This window comes from Dryas octopetala, chromosome 2 (genome assembly GCF_963921425.1).
Source record: "Dryas octopetala chromosome 2, drDryOcto1.1, whole genome shotgun sequence".
NCBI lineage: Eukaryota > Viridiplantae > Streptophyta > Magnoliopsida > Rosales > Rosaceae > Dryas > Dryas octopetala.
In genome coordinates this window covers 17,630,735-17,654,292 of record NC_141367.1, presented here as the reverse complement: position 1 = coordinate 17,654,292, position 23,558 = coordinate 17,630,735, and the positions used below count along the sequence as shown (strand labels likewise).

Here is a 23,558-nt window from a genome sequence, read left to right as displayed (position 1 = left end):
AGGGTAACTAAAACCTGACACTTTTGATGTAACATCTATTAATTGATCAATTAAAACCCTAATCAGCAAAGCGTGATTTACAAGTTGATGTGATGAGAATTGAAACAGGTGACGAGTCCTTGAGAGTCATTGAGTCATGACTACCTACCATTAATTAGCATCTGCATGCCCAACACAAATCTTTGCTTGCAGCTCTCCTTTTCTCAGTGTCAGCTTTTGACATATGCATGGCTTTAATAGCTAGCTGGGAGCTGGTCATGGAGGAGGGAAGGAGAGAGAGAGAGAGAGAGAGAGAGAGAGAGAGAGAGAGAGAGAGAGAGAGAGAGAGAGAGAGAGAGAGAGAGAGAGAGGGTATCGCCTAAAACACACTAGAGGTTAGAGTGCATTGGGGGAAGGAAGGAAGGGTTAATAACTAATAAGGGTATGCATGAGAGGCATCAGCTAATTAATAGGCATGCAAAAGAATGTTGTGCTTTTGGGCTTTGACTCAGTCACTCAGCTCTCTCTTATTTAAACTTCAAAAACTTTGTTCAAATTCTGTTTTGTTTAATCTTTTTGTCATAAAGTCCAACGAAAACTTGCACAGAGAGCATTCAATGAGGTTTGGTGAGGCATTCTGATCAAAGCTACAGATGTTGATATATCGATCAAAGCCCTCTTTTACTGTATATCACAGATACCCTTAGTAAATGTCCCTCCCCTACAACCCTCTAATTAAATTTTTACCCCATTTTTTTCACTTTTCTTTTTCTCCTCTCTCAAATATCAATCTCCAAAATATATTTCATATCCCCCAATTCCTTTTGCCTCTCTCTCTCCCTTTCTCAAAGGTCGCTTTAATATGTGTTTTAGTGGGTCTAATAATTTCTTGTCCTTGTTCTCTTCTAGGTTTCTTGTATATATATGATTCCAAAACTCAATTTCTTCCACAGATCATCAGTAGTACTACTGAAGTAGCTAGCTTTGCGATTACCACTACACATTGCAATGAGATTGGCTGAGCTTACAATTTTTGTGTGTCTCTTGTTCTTGGCTTGTAATCTTAGATCAAATGCAGTTGCAAGGTCCAGCTTCCTCACTCATGATCATCAGCATCATCATGATGATGTTGGAAAGAGGAATAAGATGATGATCAGCTCATCATCATCAAATGAAACAGTGGCAAAAGCAGCTGCTTCTTTCAGCCATTTCTGCAAGTCCAAGGGACACAAGTTTTACAAGTACTTCTTTCACTCTGATGATCAGAACAATACCACCTCAGACAACAAGAGGGTTGTTCCCACTGGTCCCAATCCCTTGCATAACAGGTAAAAAAAAGAGTGAAGATCGATCAGCTATTTAGCTAGCCTTGATGTGTAATAACACCTTCATATATTAATTGATCGAGTATTGCATCCTCATTCTTCAATGTTGATGCTTCTCTCTTTGTATTTTTTTCTTTTCTGTTTTTGGTAAATTGCTAATGTTATTAATTGATATAAGAATGAGTTTTGTTCTTAATCTCCTATATATCCAGTTTTGAGGGGTACTGAATTAAACAGATTGGTTTACGTACTTCTCTATACTATTACTAAATGTGTCTTTTGTTTTTTGTATAACTGTCTGCACGTATGTATCTATATATATATATACGAAATGTCTACCGTACATACTTAAGTTTTAGGTAACTTTTACAATAAATTTAAAAATAAAAGACAGTAAAATCATTATTAGTGTACATTCCTCTATTCTTATTGTTTAAAATTCAATTTATCTTTCCTTCCCTCCTTTTCTTTATCCAAACATTTCCTTTTCCATCTTTTACACTCACCACATTTCACAGGCACTATGCATGTGTGTGCATTTCTAGTAAAGCGAAATGAAAACCAACCAACATTTTATCTTTTGGAAAACTATTTAATTGCAAGTTACTACACAAGACCATTATGCAAATGGCTTAATTTGGAGCCTTCAAAAATGTTGGTTCTTTGACCTATATATGTAGCTCATTCATCCTCTTATCTAGTTATCTGTATTCTTTTTGTTGGTGGGGTCCTAAAGAATTGTAGGGAAGAGTTCTATGCATTGTCCAAAAGGAAAAAGAAGTGCTTCTGTTTTGATCCAATGCTAGAATTGTGTAAACATGTTTTCCTGATATGGAAATGGCATTAAATTTGGGTGTTAAAAAGAACTTAATTTCTCTGTAACAGCTGCTCAACATGCCAGCCTGCAATAAATTCAAAGCTACTTTTCTTCTAACATATAGAATAGATCTTGTTATCCTTCCCTTATTTTGTCTTCTTTGACTTGTCATCTAGTAAATAGTAGCTAGGGCCACCTTTTTTTATTTAGTCTGAAGAAGTCAATTTTCTTATGCAATATATTTTATTGTGGAATTCTCCTCTCTTTGTATTCTCATCCCTTAATTGTCTATGTAATGAGAGGCTATATTTTGGTCGTTTCCTCTAAACGAGACATAGCAGTGTGGGGGGAGACAGCAGTGGGGTATGGGGTGCAGAGGTAAAAGTCAAAAGAGGTTTTGACAGAGTAAGATGTTGGGGTTCGTGTAACAGATTTGAACACCCATTTATTAATTCATGGGAGAGAGAAAGTGAGAGAGAATGATTTGGTTATGATGGTCTATTGTGGTCAATGTTCTTTCATTTTTCATTTTCATTTGACTAATTACTCATTTAATAAAATTAATGATTAGATTATAAACGCCTCGTAATTGTATCAATTTTTGATAGAAATGAAACCCGCTTGGCCACTTGTGTATAAACAAGTTTCGTCTGCCTTTATCAGCAATGCACCTACAATGTGATTTAAAAATATAGTTCTTCTAACATTTCTATAGGAAACTGCAACAATAGTGAGGAATTCTACTTTCAGTCAACCACTATTGACTATTGACTATTGTCACTGCTGTTAGTTTCATATTATATTAACCAAACAAGAAGAATTAGACAGACCTTCCTCTGTTTTCATTTCACTAATATGAATTTTGTTAATTGGTCAAAACACTAATATGAATTATCCCCATTTTCCTTGGCTACCATTATATCCTCAAATGGAGAAAAGGGCTCACACAGTCACACCCAAAAAAAGTAGAAAAAGGGTCGCCTGCTCAGGCTATTGGTCCTTTTGCTGTATGTCAGACTGTTGGTTTACAAGAAGCTTATGCTTTCTTTTAGGACCAAAAAGGTGACCCTCAATTACTAATGTAGGTGCAAAGAACAAGAAAAAGCTGCAATTAGTTGAAATTTATTTCTCAAACCAAAATATGTACAATTTCAGACACCATGTCAAGCCAAATATTACTTCGTTTGATCCATTTTATCTTTAATATTAAACCAAACCAACACTTCTCTTACTTGAGATAATCTACATATGAATAATTGACCTTAAATTGAGTATGGAAACGAGGCTTAGAAAGCAGGCTTACAGTTACATAAGTTGCACAACAAAAATTATAACCTTTTTGGAGTTTTCAAAATAAATATTCCAAAACTAAGATTGCAAGCCATCCTGGTTAGGAAGCTGAAACATCTGTAATGTTATACATATATAGCAACACAAATCAGAACCATTGTTCAATGTTCACTCATAGCACATGTAACATCTTTTACATCTCCCAGCTGGTGCAAGTAACAAAAAGATATTTACCACCACTTCAATCCCTGTTGTAAACAATAAAAAAATTGACATATATTTGAAAACTAGGGAAGGGGCACAGGGGGAACCAAAGAAAGCTACTTTTCAAATGAAGATTCTACAATACAGCCACGCATTTAATATAGTCACACTTTTGAGTTTTGACCATTGGATGTCGACGAGTTTACTTTTCCACTACTAAAGTATAGATTCCCCACTATTAGATGAGTTTGTATGCCATATAGATTTTCAACCATTGCATATTTAGATGTTACAATATGCATGAAGAACTCATACCATTTAAATTTTCCTTTGAAAGACAGGAAGCATGGCATTCATTGCCCTCAATTTGGTGGTTTGGGTAATGAGGGGGAGTCATTCTCAATGGGGGAAGGGAAAACCTCAGATATAGTATCCCAAGAAAGGCTCTCATGTTTCTTGCGTCTTCTTTCCAAGAAGGCTGGTTTCATAGGTGTTCCCATCATTTCAACTTTGCATGTTAACATTGCCACAACCTCTGACATGGGGGGTCTCTGATTTGCATGAGGCTGAAGGCATAAGAAGGCAATATTGATTGCTTGCAAAACATCCCTTTCCACAAATCCATCTTCTTTCATTTTCGGATCTACAAGATCAATCACCTTCGACCTCTCGTATAATTTCCATGCCTAAAATTTTAAGTGAAATTATTAGTGACTAGATTTCAAGCCCTGCTAACTGAATCACTAATTGCTATATAAATAAGAATTAATGAAAGGATAAATGCCTACATATTCAGGTAGGTATTGCATTTCTGATGGTAAAGTAGGATCTGTGTTTTTTCTGCAGCTAATTATTTCAAGCACAAGAACTCCAAAACTATAGATATCCGCCTTTTCAGACAATTCTCCTCGAATAGCATATTCAGGTGCTGTATATCCTCTGAACAAGCAGATAAGAGACGGTTAAAAACAGAAGGTGAAAATATCAGAAAAGAATGCTCTTTTACTTCACATTGCCCACCAGTTGAATATGCACCAAAAGCATATTCTTCACATCTAGTAAAAATCATCACTACATCAGATAAGTCAGATGGTTTTCTCAGGTTACTAACTTTAGTTTTCACATGACCAAATGTTGACTTATTCTTGATGAGGTAAAATCTTAAGCATATGGTGAATATTAGAAATGAAATGAAGTCACAAATGACACAAGTGTGAGAAATTTTTCTTTAGTTTGTTTATCCTTTGGCTCTTGGGCACGAAAAAAAAAATGTAAAAGTAGAAAAAGAATATTTAGCATGGTGGAGCAGAAATGGAGATGCAAGAAACTTGTGGAGACAGTAGAGGAAGTAATGGTATGAGTAGTAAGTAAATAGCATCAATGAAGTGCTAATAACAATATCACTAGTGGTAATGAGTCATGACAGCAGTAGAGGCATACTAGACCTTTTTGAGGATTGTTCTACCTGTGGTACATAAAAGTATTTTTCTTTCAAATATGACGAATTATGTTGTTTTTTTATTTGTATTTCTTCTTTTCTGTGGGAGAAGAGATCCGATATGCATTACCAAATTTTAACAAATGCATAGATTATGAAGGGGATTATGAAATATATATCATATTGGGTGGACTTACAAAGTTCCAGCAAATGTAGTACTGAGATAAGCTTGGTCTTCAGGGAAGAACCTAGCCAGCCCAAAATCTCCAATCCTTGGTTGAAATTTTTCATCAAGAAGAATGTTGCTTGCCTTGATATCTCTGTGAATAATTCTGAAGGGGGAATCCTCATGTAGATATTGTAACCCTCGAGCAACACCCACAATTATCTGGAACCTAGTGCTCCAGTTAAGGAACAGATCAGTTTTTCCTGTTTTACATTAAAAAGAATCATAAGTAAGAATCAAAGTTTAATGATTTTTTGCACTATGTCTAGGTAAGTGTCAACTTTGTGTATTCAGTTAAGCTTCTCTTGGCCAAAGGAAGTAGATACATGTTCACATCATAGTTGTAAATACAGGTTCTAACATATGTCTGCAAGATTAAGTGGTAAGTGGAAACAACCAATATATAAATGAATATAAGTCAAGGTAGTCAAGAAGTAATACCATATATTATGAGGTCCAAGCTCCTATTTTTCAAGTATTCATACACAAGCAGCCGCTGAGGCCCATCAGAGCAACATCCGATAAGACGAACCAAGTTCCTGTGTTGGACGCTAGTGATCAACCTTACCTCTGCAAGAAATTCTGATTCTCCTTGTTGGGATTTTTCTAGAGACAATTTCTTAACTGCAATTGACACACCATCTCCTAATTTCCCCTAACAAAAAGATAAAAGCACTTCAGAAATAAGGACTCCCATATGTGCTTCAAGCCCCCAATAATGAGTGCTCAAGAAGCCAAACTGAATGGTGATTTACATATAAAGGTGCAGAAAGAAACAAAAGTTGCATTTTAGTTTTTTTCCAAGCATATTGTCATTTCAACTTATCATAGATATTAAATGTTTTTCTTCTTAACATCTGATTTTGAAAATTTAACAAACAATTAATGCCTTCTGACAACCATATCTTGCTCTTGCAGCCTTGCCATCTGCAGAAAAAATGAAAAGTATCAAATAGGCTTCATTGGTTCAGCAAAGTACCCGATAGACAGGGCCAAATCCACCTGCTCCAAGGAGATAACCAGGATGAAAGTTCTTGGTTGCCTTCTTCAATGTCTGGAAGTCAAAATAGCCTATTGTTCGAAGGTTCCCACTAAAGACATCTCTCGGTGCTGCATCAAGACAGAAAAATATTATAATTGAGGTCTCATCAAGATGTTGGTTGTTAGTTTCTGAAAATTGAAATTAAATCGATAGTACCACCTGTTTGTCTTCTGGCTCGAGTTACCAATTTCTTCATCTCTTCTGATTTGATTTTTCGAAAGATAAATATAAGAATTATCAATATTATAAGCATGACTATCCCTCCAAGGAAAAAGAATAAGGCTGGAGACTCCGGCTTGGCTGTGGAATTCATTATCATAGAGGGTACTGGAGGAGTTGCTACAATCAAAAAAATTGTAAAACTGTTAGTATTTTGGAATTTGATAAGATGTACTTATAAGAAAGAAAGAACTAGGCAACCGGATTGAGTCATTCTCGTGCATGGATCTGTGCATGTGAACAAATGATGGTAAAGCACTAACATATGGCACTACATGCACTTAGAAGATATGGATTATGTTAAATGTACCATACTAGAATAGACGTACAATGCGGCAACTCATATTTAATCTGAACCTAAACTCACTCTATTAGAGGGACTGAATGATAAGACAGAATATGTTTAGATGAAAGAGTGTAAAATGGTTTTTCTTTTTTACATGCCAAAGATATTCTAGTGATCTGATGCTACTGGTGGTTAACTAGAAATATAAAAGAGTTTGTTGGCATGAGCATGTGGAATCATTGCATCCAAAAGGCTTCATCAAGGAGAAGCTTGATACAAGACAATTACAAATGATCATATCCAAACAGTCCATTCAGTTTTAAGTTGGGACAAGGCTATAAAACCCACTTGACCCACCTGAGTTGCAGTCCGATGTTACACATGGACACCCTATGGTTACTCCCTTGTGATTCACTCACTTATATTGGACTGCTAAACTGAATGACATTTGAATGTTAGAGGCCACAAAATGGTTACATATTTTTGTAAATTTGATGATCGATAATGTTTCCTCCATAGTGTCACCCACAATGGATGTTTTGTAGGTTAGTTTGTTGAGAATGAATTATGGTGCAGAGTCTAATTCAAATACCAATGACCTCTTCAAACTTGGGTCTGTAAGTACTAATATATAACTGTGACAAATGTACAAATTAACATGTGGAGTATGATCTAACTACCTAGAACTTGTTGGAGCATATATATATGCAACAACAAACATGTTTTCACAATTTTACATAAAGCAAAATCATTACCTTGTAGTGCTCGGCGAGACATGTTAGGCAATGGTTTATACGCTGCAGCAGAGACAATGTAAAAATGGGGTGTTGGGTGTTGCTGCTATTGCACTATTGCTAGCAGCTTAGCAACCACAGCAACTACCATCATTCATTGCTTCTCTTTCTTTCTTTGTGTTATTTTTTCTTTGCATTGGTGAATGCTGGGGGGTGAGACAGAGACATATAGGGACAACATAGGATTAATCGAGGGAATGGAATTTCGGACATTACAATATGTGGCATTTGGTCTCTAATGGGGACGAAAATCCTTCTTTCCACTGCCAAACGACAAGCTTAATGATTTCAATGACATACTCAAAACTCAAGTATTGGTACTAATAATATTATAATATGACAATTTCTGTTTGGTAACTCCGGGCTTTGGATTTTTTAAGAAAAAAATTAATTCTATTTGTTACGACCAAGAGTAACTTTAACTCTTAAACAAGTGTTAGTTTCAGTTTGCCCTTTGAATTTTTAAATCTCAAATCTTCTCAGCACTTAGCCCCAGTAAGGACTTAAGGGATATTACGAGTACAAGAGGAATTAAATTAGGATATCCACGTACACAAGGTGATCGGAGATTATTATGTATAATTCAAGTTAAGGTGACCTATTAGTGGCTCTAATTCCGAGCACATCCCAAGCCTTGAATATCCGGAAGACAAAGCGAAACCATAGAGGTAGGAAAGTGGTCCTCAATATTGACTCAGAGAGTTGTGGGAGATGGCTCAGTACAAAACATTTCTCAGAGCTAGAGATTTGCTATAGAGAAGTAGAAACTTTGCCAAGCCGAGTTGATAACTGAGCCATCAAAGTTGAGTTAAGCAAATCCTGGGTCTAGAGATTTCCAAGTAATGCAAGTGTCTTCTTTGCCTCTAACGGTTTCAATCTTGTAATTGGCCACATTGCTTTAACCTTAATAAAGGTTCAAGTTGTTAAGTGAAAATAATTAGTGTATGACATTTAGTTCAACCAATGTGAGACTAGTGCTCAAGTTGTATGTACATTTGCAAATTCTTTATGAATACATATAGATGATATCAAGTGTACAACTAAAGTGATAACTTAGAGGGTAATGTCTATTTTGTACAGGCTCAATTCACCACTTTGTAATCCTGTTTTACTAGGGACAAAGCATCCACCTGGTTCAGGTTCCATAGCCAAGCCATCTACCTGACAAAAAAACAAGTAAATGTAATGACTGATAAAACAACAACAAAAATAATATACTAATACTAGGTTCACCACAACTTTTTCCAACTTTTAGTTACCAAATGATATGGCATGCAATATTTCAATATCCTACTTGTTAAATGAGGCTTGGAGTTGGACAAAATATGAACAAATGGAAAACTACGATGGTTTTTTTTTTTTGGTGAAAAAACTACGATGTTTTGGTGTCTCAAGCATTACTCACAATATTAAGGATTCTTTACCTCAAACTTTTGCCTCCCATGAAATGATACTTTGATAGGCATGTCGCCACACCACAGGCCATGGCGAAACCTTACTCTGCTACCATCCCACTAAATCAAGGTTTATGAACTAAGTAAATGTTTCCAGCGGCCTTCATAACATTCCTCCACGTGGGTTCCTTTAAGGCTCGAACCCTGTCAACTGAGGATTAGCTTGTTCATGTTTCCTGGAGCACCCAAAGAGCAACTTTAGTTGTCAACCCTTTCTATAATTTAACGCATAATGGCACTAGGACACTACATTTTCTTAAGAAAAAAAATATATATAACTTTAAAAATCAAATTGGACTCTTGAATTCTGTTCATGGATACACAGTCGTAGCATCTGTCATTCATACAGCGTAATTAGAATATTTTACACCCTAGACACAAGGGTTTCCCTGGCACTGTATCATTTAACAACCTTCAAATGTGCGTGTTTGTCAGTGGCTAGTGTGTTTGCATCTGTATGTGTTATTTATATTTTATAATCATGATTTTCATTCTTTTCTCTGTATAAGAAAGTAAATGCATTTGAAGAACTGATACCTTATTCTAGTCTATGACTACCTTTTGTTGTTGTGAATTTCATGACTTCTAGGAAGATGATAGAAACTATGACTGCTCAAAATATGCTCTTGCCATATGAGATTGGCATATTCTGGATGATCAACAAAAGGATTTCTATTGTGTTGATAAAACTTGCATACTCTTTCGTTTCTCAAATTCTCTTCTCTTGAAGGTGGATCAATCTCATTCCACTTTAACAATGTAGAAAGCAGTCCCATCTCACTGTTTGCTACAACATGCACCCACAAAGTTCAAGCCAATCAAGATCTAGGCTCAAAGCAACAATGCACTCTTAATTCCCAACAAATTAGAGAACACATGTATTCAAGAATCTGAAAAAACAAATAGAAACTGCATTCCTCCACCAACATTTAGCTTCAAGCTTAGTCTCCATTATGAATAAAATGGCTAGATCCTTGGCAGTCATGTTAAATATGGTCTATAGAGATGCAACACGAAAATCACATTAACAAAACTTTAGTGGCATTACATAAAATTTTTCATTTAATCCTTGATTCCTTAAGAGTTAACCTTGACATTGTAAATTGTCAATATTACACCAAGCTACACAGCTAAGTCTTGTTCTTTATTTTATAATTTCACAGGTGTGAGAATTCAACAAGTCCAAGATTTGAAAATTTTGAGACTGAAGTTTTATGTTCCACAAGTTCTATACTTTATGAACAACTGTACTCATGTGATAGAGATATGGTAGCACCCATATTGTGGTATGTTTGGTTTCCTATTATACACATCACTATATTGGTGGCAAAGAGGTTGGCTGTTCTGATCCATCAAGGGTGGTTGTGTTGGTCTTCTGGAGGTGAAGACAATGAGGTTAAATCAAAGCTAGGGAAAATGTAGAACAGCATAACTGAACAGGTGACTGACTGTACATCAGGATAATAGATGAAATGCAACAATGTTGAAGGAATGGTGACAATAGTTGCATGATAGAGACAAGGTAACTTCCGTGGAGGCAGCAAAAGTTCATATTACTATTTGACTGCAGTCGTAACCGCAGTTATGGCGGTACCAAGTGGAGGAGCATGGTGATGGTTTAAAATGGTGGAAATGAAAGCAGTGGTAAAGAGGATTTTGAACTGGACCTGCTAGGTGGCAAGGGCTTAGTGACCATGGCAGTGGAGACCTATATTTCTTTGAACATGGGATTAGACGAGACACACAAGAGCAGATATCAATTTTCAGAGACATTTTAACTTATCATGAATTAGAAAGAAAACAGCACATCTAACTCCAATGAAGTTCCTGGTTTCAAAGTCCATGCCTTTAATTTTTTTTAAAAGAACATGAGGTAAGAGGTCATGTTACCATACTGATCTAAATAAGATTCTAACAAGTGATTCAAATCAATTGTGACATGCTTAGGTGCATAAGACAGTGTATCTTGGGGGTGGGGGTGGAAGCTACGATGGGGGTAGCCACAGCAACTACAGAGTAACTATAGCATAGAGGTTGGTTTTTCTTTTTTGATAGCTACATAGAGACCGTGTTACAGAACAATGAAACACCTGGCACTTATATTGAAAAATTCTGTGTGAATAAAAAGATTGGGATGCTTTAAAATAAATTTTACAAAAAATGGGTTAAAGCATGTCTACCTTCACTAGTGGTTTCTATTTCTAATGTAAACCCAAGTCCAACAGTTAAAGCATGGAAAACATCACAACTCAAACTACTCAGAGGATTTATGTTTTTCATTAAACTTACAAAGTTTTGGAGAATCTGAAAGGTGGAGAACTGGGCCTCCATCCGGTTGACGAAACCCATAGCACACTGCCATGTACATCAGGGCCCTTGCAATATCTCCTCTATGCTTAAGTGGCATGACAGAGAAAATCATTTAAGTGAATAATATTATATGAAACTGACTGCAAAGTGATTTAAACTGAAAAGAAACTTTCTTGCCCAGATGGAGTGACAACAATTTGATTTGAAGCCCAATAAAAATGAAAAAGGAAAAAAAGGAAAAATGAATGGGTAAAACACAGGAACCTACAAGCTTTCTGGGGACTTTCTACCAACTTGTGAATTCTCTTCAAATAGTTGAACAGAAAGAAGTCAGGTTACAAACCAAAAGTCCAAGGTACCAGGACTGAGTTTGATCAGGAAGACATCAGATTTCCAAACTTCAAAAAGAACTCTAATATTTGTTGGAACAATTTGCAAATCAAATATGAATCCAAATTCCAGAAAATTTTAACACAATTGAGGGACAATAACTAAAATGGATGTAATGTCACAGAATATATATTTCTTTTTATATGAGGGGTTACTATACCAGAATAAAATAAACCTTGTTAGCATGAATAGGTCTCTTGTTGAGCCCAAACTGCCAAGGCACACATGTCTATAACATCCAAGTATAAGAGTTGTGTGCTCATGGTTCCCGCATTGTTGGAGACTGACTACCCTACGTTTACATTGGAGGGAATCGAATCCTGGACCTAGCCTAATCGTAACCCTTACCCCACCCACCCTCACCACTTGGGCTAATCCCAAAGGCTTGACTGCCAAGGCACACATGTCTATAACATCCAAGTATAAGAGTTGTGTGCTCATGGTTCCCGCATTGTCGGAGACTGACTACCCTATTTTTACATTGAAGGGAATCGAACCCTGGACCTAGCCTAATCCTAACCCTTACCCCACCCACCCTCACCACTTGGGCTAACCCCAAGGGCTTGACTGACTACCCTATTTGGTACAACTCTTTCTGGTTTTGCATCTACTTCTTAAAGGACCCACGGAACATTTTTTAATAGAATCCAAATATACTTTTGTTTCTGCTTTCTCAAAGTTGCTTACGAGCAGCTGCACGTGAATGCTTCCAACAACAGATGTTGGCTCTGGATTCTTGTTTGTAGAAAATTATCCAGATCCTATTTGCATTCTTCCCAATATTATTATTCTCCTCAACTATCCCCTTGCTCCCTCTTTCTTCCAAGTTTGTCTAATCTCTACTGCCCCCATAAGTTTCCAATATTTGGTTATAAACCAAATAATTTTGTTACATTTTCCATCAGATTTAAAATATATAATACAGGATAAAGGGCTAGCAAACTTATGCTAGTGAACATTAAAAAATTAAGATATGCCAAATTATAGTAAAAAGAAAACCTGTTTAGGTGGTGCCCATCTGTCCTTGTCAGTTTCCGTGTCCAAAGCAGCTTCTTTGTTTGCTGGCTTCAAACATTTAGCTGAGTTAACATTGCATTCTCCGTAGTATTTGTTCCCCCTGGATGAATTGACTGCAAAAAACTTCAACTTTTACTTCAAATTTAAGAGACCTACTTTTCACTTACATACAGGGCAGTGGCCCATCTTACCATTCACATCTGCTGGGCGAATGTTGTGTATATCAGTCAAGGATGGACCATGTTTTATCCCAAAAGAACGAGGCCATAAATGTTCCCCTAAAAAAGCAGCAGAGTTAACATTTAATTATAAAAAAAAAGGTAAAAAGGTCTCTGAGATTGTTATATCTTGCACTATACCCAATAGAATTCATACTTTAATCAATCAATTATACGATTTTTCTCATAATCAATCAATCAATCAATCTCTCTCTCTCTCTCTCTCTAGTAAATTATATAATATTTATGTCCTTCAATCTGTAATTCTATCTTCGTGCTGCAAGCCGCTCTCAGTATGTTTTTTAACCAGAACCTGATGATTGAAGCATCCCCAGTAAGGCTACAACTTCAAGAGAACCTAAAGTCATTCAACCACGTCTCTTGCAAAAAGGCCCTAAGGTTGTAAGTCTAAAAGTTATCCTGCGCACTTACCCTTAGCAGTAAAGTCATTTTGAGATTTTGAAGATGGGCTTCTGGTAACTATCTACTTGTGTTTCACCTATTTTTCTTTCCTAATAAAGCTTAGAAAATTGTTAAAATATAAACCAAAATAAGCCATTTATTTTAATAACTTGTTACAAAATTAAGTAGCTCAAAAGTCTTAACATAACTATCCCACCAGTTACATGACTTATGTTATAAACTAGGTATAATTCAAAAAAGTTTTGCTTTTTCCAACCATGACCAGTGATGCTATAGTACTGTAGCATAGTCAGCAAAACTATAGTCTAATGACTGTAAGACAATAGATATGCTTGCACATATCTAAACCAATATTATGAGCCATTTATGCACGCACATATCTTCAACAACTTTCTACAATTTCCCCTTACCATCTACACCAATGTTCTTTATTTCAAGTTTCGACATTTCAAAAACAATAGATATCTTAGGTTTCAAAGTATATTCCTTCCAGTACCATTAGTGAGCAAATTACACCAGGTGGATGCAGCAAATCTTAATAGAAAAACCACAAACCATTACAAGTATAAGCATAAGGGTTGGAAAATCGGAGCACTATGTAATTGTAAGAATTCAAGATCAAATCACAGAAGCTGCAGAAAATCTTATTCAACATTGACTCACTATTCCATCCTTCTGGTTTTCCAGCTAACGACTTGGGGACAACCCTCAAAGAGTAAACTTCAACTCTGCATAAAAAATAAAAAAAAGGATAAGTGAATTGGTAAGACTTATAGGATAAATGTAATGAATACAAATAGAAAACTGCAGAAAGAAGAAATCAGATTTGATAAGCCCATACATCCCTGATGAAGCTTCTGGGCTGTCAACATTTGAAGCATCAAGAATCTTGAGGGCATTCCACACCTATTTCGATAAACCATTGGGTCAGGCTCCTTGAAACCAAGCACCAGACTGAAATTTAAGAAACATATCAGTTGTATTGAAAGTAAGAGCACAACAGGCACATAGTAATTGCTATATACCTCTCTGTAGGATAAAGACCGATGCCTAGAAATGATGGAATTCAGTTTTTTCTTGAGTGATTTACCCTCTAAATGCTCCACATTTGCATAGTAATTGTTAACATCTTCACAAGCATAAGTAAAAGAAGTAGTAGATGGATAATCATAGGCCTCAGCATTGGCCACAAGATTGAGACAGAACAAGTAAAAGGAGATGATCTGAGAAACCCATCTCCATGAGATATTGATGCATCTTGTGCAATCCCATATGCCCCTAGAAAGAATGTGACAATTAGACACTACCCACTACCATTTTCAGTTCAAGTGTCAAGAAGTAATAGAAGAACTTGAGATCATAAGCAAGGTTACTGGGTCACTGACCTTGTATAAATGGTGGGAGTGCTTGGAGAGGCCAAATTGTTGTCTGGGATTCGATTATGGGAAGCGAACTGGTATCCATGTTTTTGTGAAACAGAGGAGGGACGATTGAATTTGAAGTGTTGGCGGCTCCGGAAGAAGGTGGGTCTCTGCTTACACTCTGCAGTGCTGTCAAGGACTGATTTTCTGCAGTGGAATTTGGTGGCTGCCACTGGAGACTGCATTCTCCGAGTTTCGTGACCCCAACTTCTGGTGCTGAAGTTTAAGGCCGACTGCCCGAGTTTCCATTTACACTTTTAACACTTCACACTATTTAGTATTTACACTCCTAAAGTCCAACTCCAAAGTTCCAAACCAACCAGGTGTGCAAAAATACCGAAAAATTGGATTTTGATTCGAATTAAATCGATCGGATTGGTTTGGTTTTTTTTTTTTTTTTTTTTTTTTTTTTGAATAACAAACCAAACCAAACCAATAATCAGCGGTTTGGTTTTGGTTTTTAATATTAAAATTTTTTATTTTAACCAAATCGAACCATCACTTATAATATATATACATTTTTATATATTAATTGGTTTATATATGATTTTAATACCCATTATAGAGTAAACCAAATTTTCTATTATAGTTTAGATATGTTTTTATATGTTTATTATAGTTTATATACTTTATAGTTTATTTAGTATATAGTTTATACCTATTATAATTTATATATGTTTGTATATGTTTATTATAGTTTAGTAAAGTTTATAGGTTTATAGTATATGTTTATATATGTTTATAGTATAGTTTATACTTTATAGGATTAGTCTATAATTTATAGTTTGTATATACTATACTATTAGGGTATTTATATGCTAAAACAATTATAGTTAAAGATATATGGTTTAGGGTATAGAGTATAATAGTATAGGTAATTTGTATAGAGTATACTAATATATGGTATATGAGTATATGCGATAAGGTATAGGGTATAGGGTATAGGGTATGGCGTTTAGGGTATATCAGTTGTTATTTGGTTTTCGGATAACCGAATCAACTGAACCGATATTCTCAGTTAAACAAACCAATTGGTTTAGGTTAGGCTTGATTTGATTTTGGTTCTCAAATTGATCATTTCAAAAATATTGGTTTGATTACGATTATACTTTTGTAGTTCAGTTTTTCGAACCGTGCACACCTTGGAAATTGACCACAGTCAAAACCAATACTTAAATACAGCTAAAGTTGTGGAATATTTCTGGTAACACATCTATGTGTTTAGGACATGCGATTGAAGGCCATTTCATAGATATAAATATTCCAAATAATTTGGCTATGTAACTTTAATTATCACATATTTAAATAAAATATAGAGAATGTTATGTTGTTCAACTATTAATATTAATTTGAATCATTAATCAGTAAAAAGTTCAATCTATTCCGCCATCCATATTTGAATTGTACAGCAGGCATGCAGAATATTTCGATCAATAGAATTTAATATGGGAGATAAATTCCATGATATTTTTCTGTCTTGTGCCAAGTCCCTTTTGTTCCTTCATTAAGGATGTTTGGACTTTGGGGCATTACATGGACCCTGTGTAATGGACCACTCATCGTGATATGGGTTGCCATAATAAAGGCCTTCTGTTCTACTGGGCCTAGCACTGTCACACGGTATCCAAAAGTCTAGTAGCATGTAGTAGATTGTTGAAAGACTTTCTAGACTTTCCCCAAACTATTATAAATGAAATTATTTTTATTATCTCAACTAACTATCTTTATCTATAAAATAAAACCTCTTCATAGTGATACTTTATTGTAATAACCTCCATCTAGTCATAAAATTTTTTGGTCCCAACTTGGGACAATTATAAATAGCAATAACCTCCATATTGTAATAAGTTATAATTTTTTTTAGATCCTATAAATATGCAATGTCACAATAAAAATTTAAGATGAAATAAAATATTTCTTTAAAGTTGTCTGAGACAATTATTTATTCTTTAGAGTTGCTGCATTGGTTGTACACTTGTATTATATGTATTTATAGATTTACTTATAGAGAGAAACATTAAAGAGAGCAATGCAAAATGGTAGACTTTCAAGATCACTCTTTTATGTACCTAACAACTACATACTTGCAGTACTAGCTATTTGAGACGAGGTGTCTCTCTTTTCCTAATGTCTCATCTTGGAAATTGGCATGCTCCAATCTTTATGCAGTACTTTATATCCATACAATTTTCATTAAAGATAACTAAGTCAAAAAATAATTTTTGTAACTACACCTCTATTAAGTAATAATCTCCTTATAGTAATAAAATTAGTTTGGTCCCAACATTATTACTATAGAGAGGTTTTACTGTACTATTTTCTTAATAGAGTTGAGACCAGTGGCATGGGGGCATGAGCCGCATGACAAAGAAAAAAAGTGCGCTATTGAATATTCATTACAATGTTTTCATTTATAATTATCAACAATGAGCTCTCATATTCTGAAAATGAAAATGTCGTATTACAATATTATTATCAATAGCCAATCCTAAAACTAAGAGCCCAAAGAGGAAGAACGAGATTGAAGCTCATGGAACAGGTGTCATGGAACTTGGTTCACTTCACGCTATTGAAGACTGCTGTTTTATTGTTTTAATTTAAACTACTCAAAAAAAGTCATTTGGAACAGTTTTATTTAAAACAAAAATAAAAAAATAAAAAATCTAAATAGCATAATGCGAGGTCTCTCTCTTTTGTCTTAATTGATAGTGGGGTAAAAAACTATGAGTAAAAACCAGCTTATTAGGGTCGTGCGAGCCTATGCCCCCAATGTGGCTCCACCACTGATAACAAGAAGTCATCGACCATAATTTGCTTTCTATATATCTAAAATTGCTAACTTTCTGCAATATATGATTTTGATTTTGAATATGCAAGCAAAGAAACAAAGTAAATAAGTACCCTGTTGTTGGACAAGAATAGGAGTGGGGCAAAAGAAGATCTTGACTCTCAAGAGCATTAATCATATCTGGCCATGATATCAAAAACTCAAATATATATGAGATTGCCTTTCACAAATCTCTCCATCAAGTTTCCTAGCCATCATTAAATATTGGTGGTGAATGAGGGTTTCATGTTCAAACTTGTTTTTCTTTAATTATTTTTTCCTTTATTAAGTGCTATGAACCTACCTATATAACATTTGATTGACTCGAGCTTAATTTCTCTTTCACTATCTTGATAGATTGTTTATATTATATAAAGCATGTATTACACTATTACGTGAGGGTAACTCGGTTGCAAATTGGGTGCTCAACCTATTCGTCAATTATGGACGTTTAACTTTCGTGCTTCCTCCCAGAGCTTCCATCCTAGTGCTCAGAGTTGAATTATTTTTGCTAGTGGAAAAAAAAGAACAGAAAAAAAAAAAAAAAAAGCAACAAAGTTCTAAGAGAGTGGCTCCTATGTAAGATTGGAATTAGCCAATATTCTGAGAATGTGGAGTAATGCCATCCTCCTTAGTGATAGAGATGGAAGGGGCGCAAGCAATGCTATCTGTCATGATCGAAAATAAAATTAGAGTTGACAATTAAACAAGTCTCATTAATTAATCAAATAAATAAATAATGTTTGTTATGGCCTAAAAAAATCAGAGGTCTGGTCCATATATTTTCTCTTGTCAAATATATTTCTTATTCATTCAAAGATGCCTAACAGAGTAACAGCAAAACTATAAATAAAGCAATAGCGGTTCCAATCTTGCATGGAAATTTCGAACATGTTTCCTTAGGTCTCTGTTTCACACTTTCACTTTCACTTTCACTACATTATTGTTTTTGGCAATCACTTTGACTACATTTAATCATTTGAAAAAGAAATTTTGCAATAAACGTGAAGCATACTGTTGGGATTCTTGCAGCAATTTAGTTAGTACAAATGACAAGAAAAATTAAAATAAATAAATAAAGCACACAAACACAACACAGAGATATACGTGGTTCCCTCTTAACTTGAGGTACGTCCACGGGACGTGTTCCGGTCTTTCTTTACCATTGAGAAATATTGAAAATAACAGTACAAGCTAGAACCACTCGTGTTTAATATCCCAAACCCGAGCCCTTAAACCCTTATACACCCCTCTCAGCTTACCCTCTCAAATACGAGTAAAGAGAACTCTCTCTATAGCTTGTAGAGAATGATTTTTCGGATTTCCTCAATGCACTGATCTGATGCATATTTATAGGCACTTAAACTCAATGGCAAATTTGTGAATATCATGGCATTTGTAATGCCAAGTCAAAGTCTTCCTCATTTTTAGTTCAATGTCTCCTGCACTACTGTTGCAATTTCAGCTGTGCATTAATGTGCAATCTGAAAATTGCTTCCTTGCTTTCAAATAAGGCTGCACCACCCATCTGTATATAGCTACCTAGCTATGGCTAGCTACTAGATGAATTAAATTGAGCCACACCAAGTGTGGCTTGGCTGCCACCGTCCAACACATACAAACCACGTAAGGCCATGGAAAATATCTGGGCTGAACTTGACTGTGCAACTGATATACTCATTTGTCCACGATGAATGGCCTGGACAGTGGACCAACCAGTCACTATATTAGGAGCCAACTAGTTGCGTATGGAGTTCGGAATTAGATAGCCTGGATCAATGTTTAGTACATAAAAACAGACATGTTTCATTATTGTGACAATGACGGTCCAAGTAGCAACTACTTAACCGATATTTCTTCTCGAATGTCGGCTGCAATGATGGATATATATATAGGACTTGGATGCATATGCTAGACTTAAAATGAAGGATATGTGAAAGTTAATGGCAGCCATGTTTTTCAAGCTTGCAATACTCCTAGTACTACTAAGCTTAGCAGCAGCAGCAGCTGAAGATGTGAGTTTCACCTACAATGGTTTTGGTTCTGCAAATCTTAGCCTAGACGGCATAGCACGAGTCACACCCAATGGTCTTCTGGAACTTACAAACCACACTAGACAGAAACAGGGCCATGCCTTCTACCCCAACCCAGTAGCCTTCAAGAACTCATCATATTCCAATGCCACTGCTTTCTCCTTCTACACCACTTTTGTCTTCGCTATCAGCCCAGAATACCCAACTCTGGGCGGCCATGGAATCGCTTTTGTCATCGCTCCAACAAGAGGGCTTCCGGGAGCTCTTCAAAGCCAGTACTTTGGCCTCTTCAATGAGATCAACAATGGAAATGACACCAATCATGTTTTTGCTGTGGAGCTTGACACCCTCCAGAGCCTCGATTTCAAAGATATCAATGACAACCATGTTGGGATTGATGTTAATGGCTTGGAATCTAAGAAATCTGCCCCAGCAGGATATTATGCGAAAAACAAGGAAGGGTTTCGGAACTTAACTCTCATCAGTGGTCAACCAATGCAAGTTTGGGTGGAATATGATGGTGCCCAGAAGCAAATCAATGTCACTTTGGCTCCAATCAATGTTGCCAAACCCCAAATTCCACTTTTGTCTTTTAAGTATGACCTTTCCCCCATCCTCCACGAAACCATGTATGTTGGATTCTCCTCCTCCACTGGGTCACTCCTCACATCCCATTATGTTTTGGGCTGGAGCTTTGAGATCAATGGCCAGGCTCAAGACTTTCTACACTCACCACTTCCCAAGCTGCCTCGGATAGGAGGTAAAAAAAGGTCTAAACTTTTGACCATTGGTGTGCCTGTGATGTCTGTGAGTTTGGTTTTGCTGGCAATTTCAGGTGTAGTTTATGCCATAAAAAGGAAGAGGAAGTTTGCCGAAGTGCTTGAAGATTGGGAGCTCGAGTATGGGCCTCAGAGGTTTAAATACAAAGAACTATACATTGCCACAAAAGGGTTTAGGGAAAAGGAGCTTTTAGGAACTGGGGGGTTTGGTAAGGTCTATAAAGGCATATTACCAACCTCCAAAATTGAGATTGCTGTGAAGAAGGTCTCACATGAATCAAGGCAGGGGATGAAGGAATTTGTTGCAGAAATTGTCAGTATTGGTCGGCTTCGTCACCGGAATTTAGTACAACTCTTGGGCTATTGCAGAAGAAAAGGGGAGCTACTCTTGGTGTATGACTACGTGCCTAATGGAAGCTTGGACAAGTACATTTATGCGAACCCAGTGGTCACTCTCAGTTGGAGCCAGAGGTTTAGAGTCATCAGAGGGGTGGCTTCAGGGCTGTTCTATCTCCATGAAGAATGGGAACAAGTTGTGATTCACAGAGATGTGAAGGCCAGCAATGTATTGCTAGATGGGGAATTGAATGCAAAGCTAGGAGATTTTGGGCTTGCAAAGCTATATGACCATGGAACAGACCCTCAAACCACTCACATAGTGGGAACACTTGGGTATCTAGCACCTGAGCAGACAAGATCAGGCAAGGCCACAACCAACACAGATGTGTTTGCTTTTGGGGCTTTTTTGCTTGAAGTTGCTTGTGGAAGAAGGCCAATAGAGACACAGGGTCCAAACCAGGATGTGATCTTGGTTGATTGGGTTTTTTCTTGTTGGAACAGAAGTGACATTCTTGAGGCAAAAGATCCAAATTTGGGCACAGAGTTTGTAGCTGAGGAGGTAGAGTTGGTGTTGAAGCTTGGGCTGCTGTGCTCACACTCAGAGCCTACAGCTAGGCCAAGCATGCGCCAAGTTGTGCAGTATTTGGAGGGGCATGACATTGCTCTGCCGGAGTTGTCACTTATTGGGCTCTCTTCAAGTGGGTTAACTTTTTCACACCATGAAGGTTTTGATGACTTTGCAATGTCATATGCGTCTTCTGTGGGCAAGAAGGGGTTTTCACAAACATCATATGTTGCAGAGTCCACACTCTCAGGTGGTCGCTGATACAAAACAATTGGGATTCTCTCACAAACCTGGATTCACTGCCATACAAACACAATGGATATGTTTATATGCACCTTTGAATGTTAAATGTTACTTGGCCTCTAGTACTTCTTTTTTTTTTTTTTGGCCACTGGCCTCTAGTACTTCATTAGTTTTGTGAACGACATATGTTTGTGTACTGATTTGTACATATACGAAAAAACTGCTTCAGTCCAAGAAAAAAAAACCTTTCCATTTGAGAAACTGGTTCCTTGTTTGAGCAAAAGATTCCATAGCAGTGAGGGAATGCACGACGTTTTTTTTTTTTGCTACGATTGCAAGTTGTCTCAATGACCTTTTTCTTTTTCTTCTTTAAAGTTAAAACAAATAATCACTACTATTCCATTCAAATCTTGTATTTACTTACATTTGGTAATCAAAAAGTAGGTGGGGGCACAATCAATAATCAAATTCATTTTTCTTCATCAATCACACTCTTTCGGGAAGACTTGGTACTGATTCCAATTCCATCTGGAGTCATAGCTTCATACTAAAATTACCTTTCAAAAAAAAAAAATTTGAATAAAATATAATGCATTTTATACAAGGGTATATTAGTAATTAAATTTATTTTTATTCTGATTCGTAATCATCATGATTTGCAAACAACTTAATAGAAAATGACTCAGCCCCACTCCTATTCCTTCTCTTCCCGATTTGTTTTCCATTCTCATTTTATGTTAGTAAACTTTAGTGTAAAGGCTCTATGAGTTTTGAGGCCTTTGAGTCTAGGCCAGACCAGCCAATTAATTAGAGAAAAATGACTAAAATTTATAATATGTTGTTCGATCCATCATGCAAATAAAAAAATTCCTAAACCTAAGTTTTTGGAAACTGAGAATTAGTGACAGTCATTTTTATGCTATAACACGAGTGGATGTGACTTTATAAACTTGAATTGTGTGTTTTATGTTAGTTTTATTAATTTTTGACATACATAAGGTATATCAACAAGTATCATTTTTTGGTAATTACACATTTATGTGTATAGAAGGTGTGATTAAAGGCCATTCCATACATATAAATATTCCAAATAATTTGGGTATGTAACTTTAATTATCACATATTTACATATAATATAGAGAATATTATGTTGTTCAACTATCGATATTAGTTAGAATTATGAATTAGTAAAATAGCTCGATCTATTCCGCCGTCCAGATTTGAATTGGACACATGCATGCAGGATATTTCAATAGAATTTAATATGGGAGATAAATTCCATGATAGTTTTCTGTCTGGTGCCAAGTCCCTTTTGGTCCTTAAGGATGTTTGGACTTTGGGGCATTACTTGGAGCCTGTGTAATGGACTACTCATCGTGATACGGTTTGCCATAATAAAGGCCTTCTGTTCTACTGGGCCTAATATTGTCAGATGGTATATAAAGGTCTAATAGCATGTAGTAGATTGTTGAAAGACTTTTTAGACTTCCCCCAAAATAATATAAATGAAACTATTTTCTTAACAGAGTTGAGACCAGTGGCATGGGGTATGAGTATGACAAAGCAAAAAAGCTATTGAATATTCATTTCAATGTTTTCATTTATAATTATCAACGACGAGCTCTCATGTTCTGAAAACGTCATATTACAATATTATTATCAATAGTCAATCCTAAAACTAAGAGCCCAAAGAGGAAGAACGAGAGTGAAGCTCTAGGAACAGAGGTCATGTTACTCGTGTTCACTTCATGCTATTGAGGACTGCTCGTCGTTTTGAACAGTTTCATTTAAAACAAAAATAAAAAATCTAAACAGCTCTTTCTTTTGTGTGGGGTAAAAAACTATGAGGAAAAACCAACAAATTAGGGTCGTGTGGCCCTATGCCCCCAATGTGAGTCAAACAAGTATCACTGTAGAAT

The 23,558-nt window shown here is 36.0% G+C and overlaps 2 protein-coding genes and 1 pseudogene across 4 annotated transcripts; 1 reads left to right on the top strand and 2 right to left on the bottom strand.

Annotated features, from left to right (window-relative positions):
* Window positions 1-3,818: 3,818 nt before the first annotated feature.
* On the bottom strand, window positions 3,819-6,654 carry LOC147293605 (putative LRR receptor-like serine/threonine-protein kinase At1g56140). Of its 2 annotated transcripts, none has more exons than XM_086234167.1 (6): window positions 6,478-6,654; window positions 6,259-6,389; window positions 5,721-5,934; window positions 5,251-5,482; window positions 4,404-4,554; window positions 3,819-4,301 (listed from the first exon to the last, which is right to left on the bottom strand). In XM_086234167.1, the coding sequence occupies exons 1-6, from the start codon at window positions 6,638-6,640 to the stop codon at window positions 3,978-3,980; spliced, it is 1,215 nt and encodes a 404-aa protein (XP_086090293.1). In that variant the 5' UTR covers window positions 6,641-6,654; the 3' UTR covers window positions 3,819-3,977. The 2 variants fall into 2 exon arrangements, with proteins under 2 accessions (XP_086090293.1, XP_086090294.1); XM_086234168.1 differs by having other exon boundaries at window positions 6,481-6,654.
* A 1,949-nt stretch (window positions 6,655-8,603) lies between these two features.
* Window positions 8,604-15,088, bottom strand: LOC147293604 (uncharacterized). Of its 2 annotated transcripts, none has more exons than XM_086232742.1 (10): window positions 14,818-15,088; window positions 14,458-14,710; window positions 14,274-14,338; window positions 14,096-14,160; window positions 12,983-13,069; window positions 12,774-12,904; window positions 11,364-11,469; window positions 9,633-9,861; window positions 9,045-9,250; window positions 8,604-8,781 (listed from the first exon to the last, which is right to left on the bottom strand). In XM_086232742.1, exons 1-9 carry the CDS (start codon window positions 15,036-15,038, stop codon window positions 9,205-9,207), a joined length of 1,203 nt encoding a protein of 400 aa, XP_086088868.1. In that variant the 5' UTR covers window positions 15,039-15,088; the 3' UTR covers window positions 8,604-8,781; window positions 9,045-9,204. The 2 variants fall into 2 exon arrangements, with proteins under 2 accessions (XP_086088868.1, XP_086088869.1); XM_086232743.1 differs by having other exon boundaries at window positions 9,773-9,861.
* Window positions 15,089-19,619: 4,531 nt separating this feature from the next.
* Window positions 19,620-21,779, top strand: LOC147293603 (L-type lectin-domain containing receptor kinase IV.1 pseudogene; annotated as a pseudogene).
* The last annotated feature ends 1,779 nt before the right edge of the window (window positions 21,780-23,558 follow it).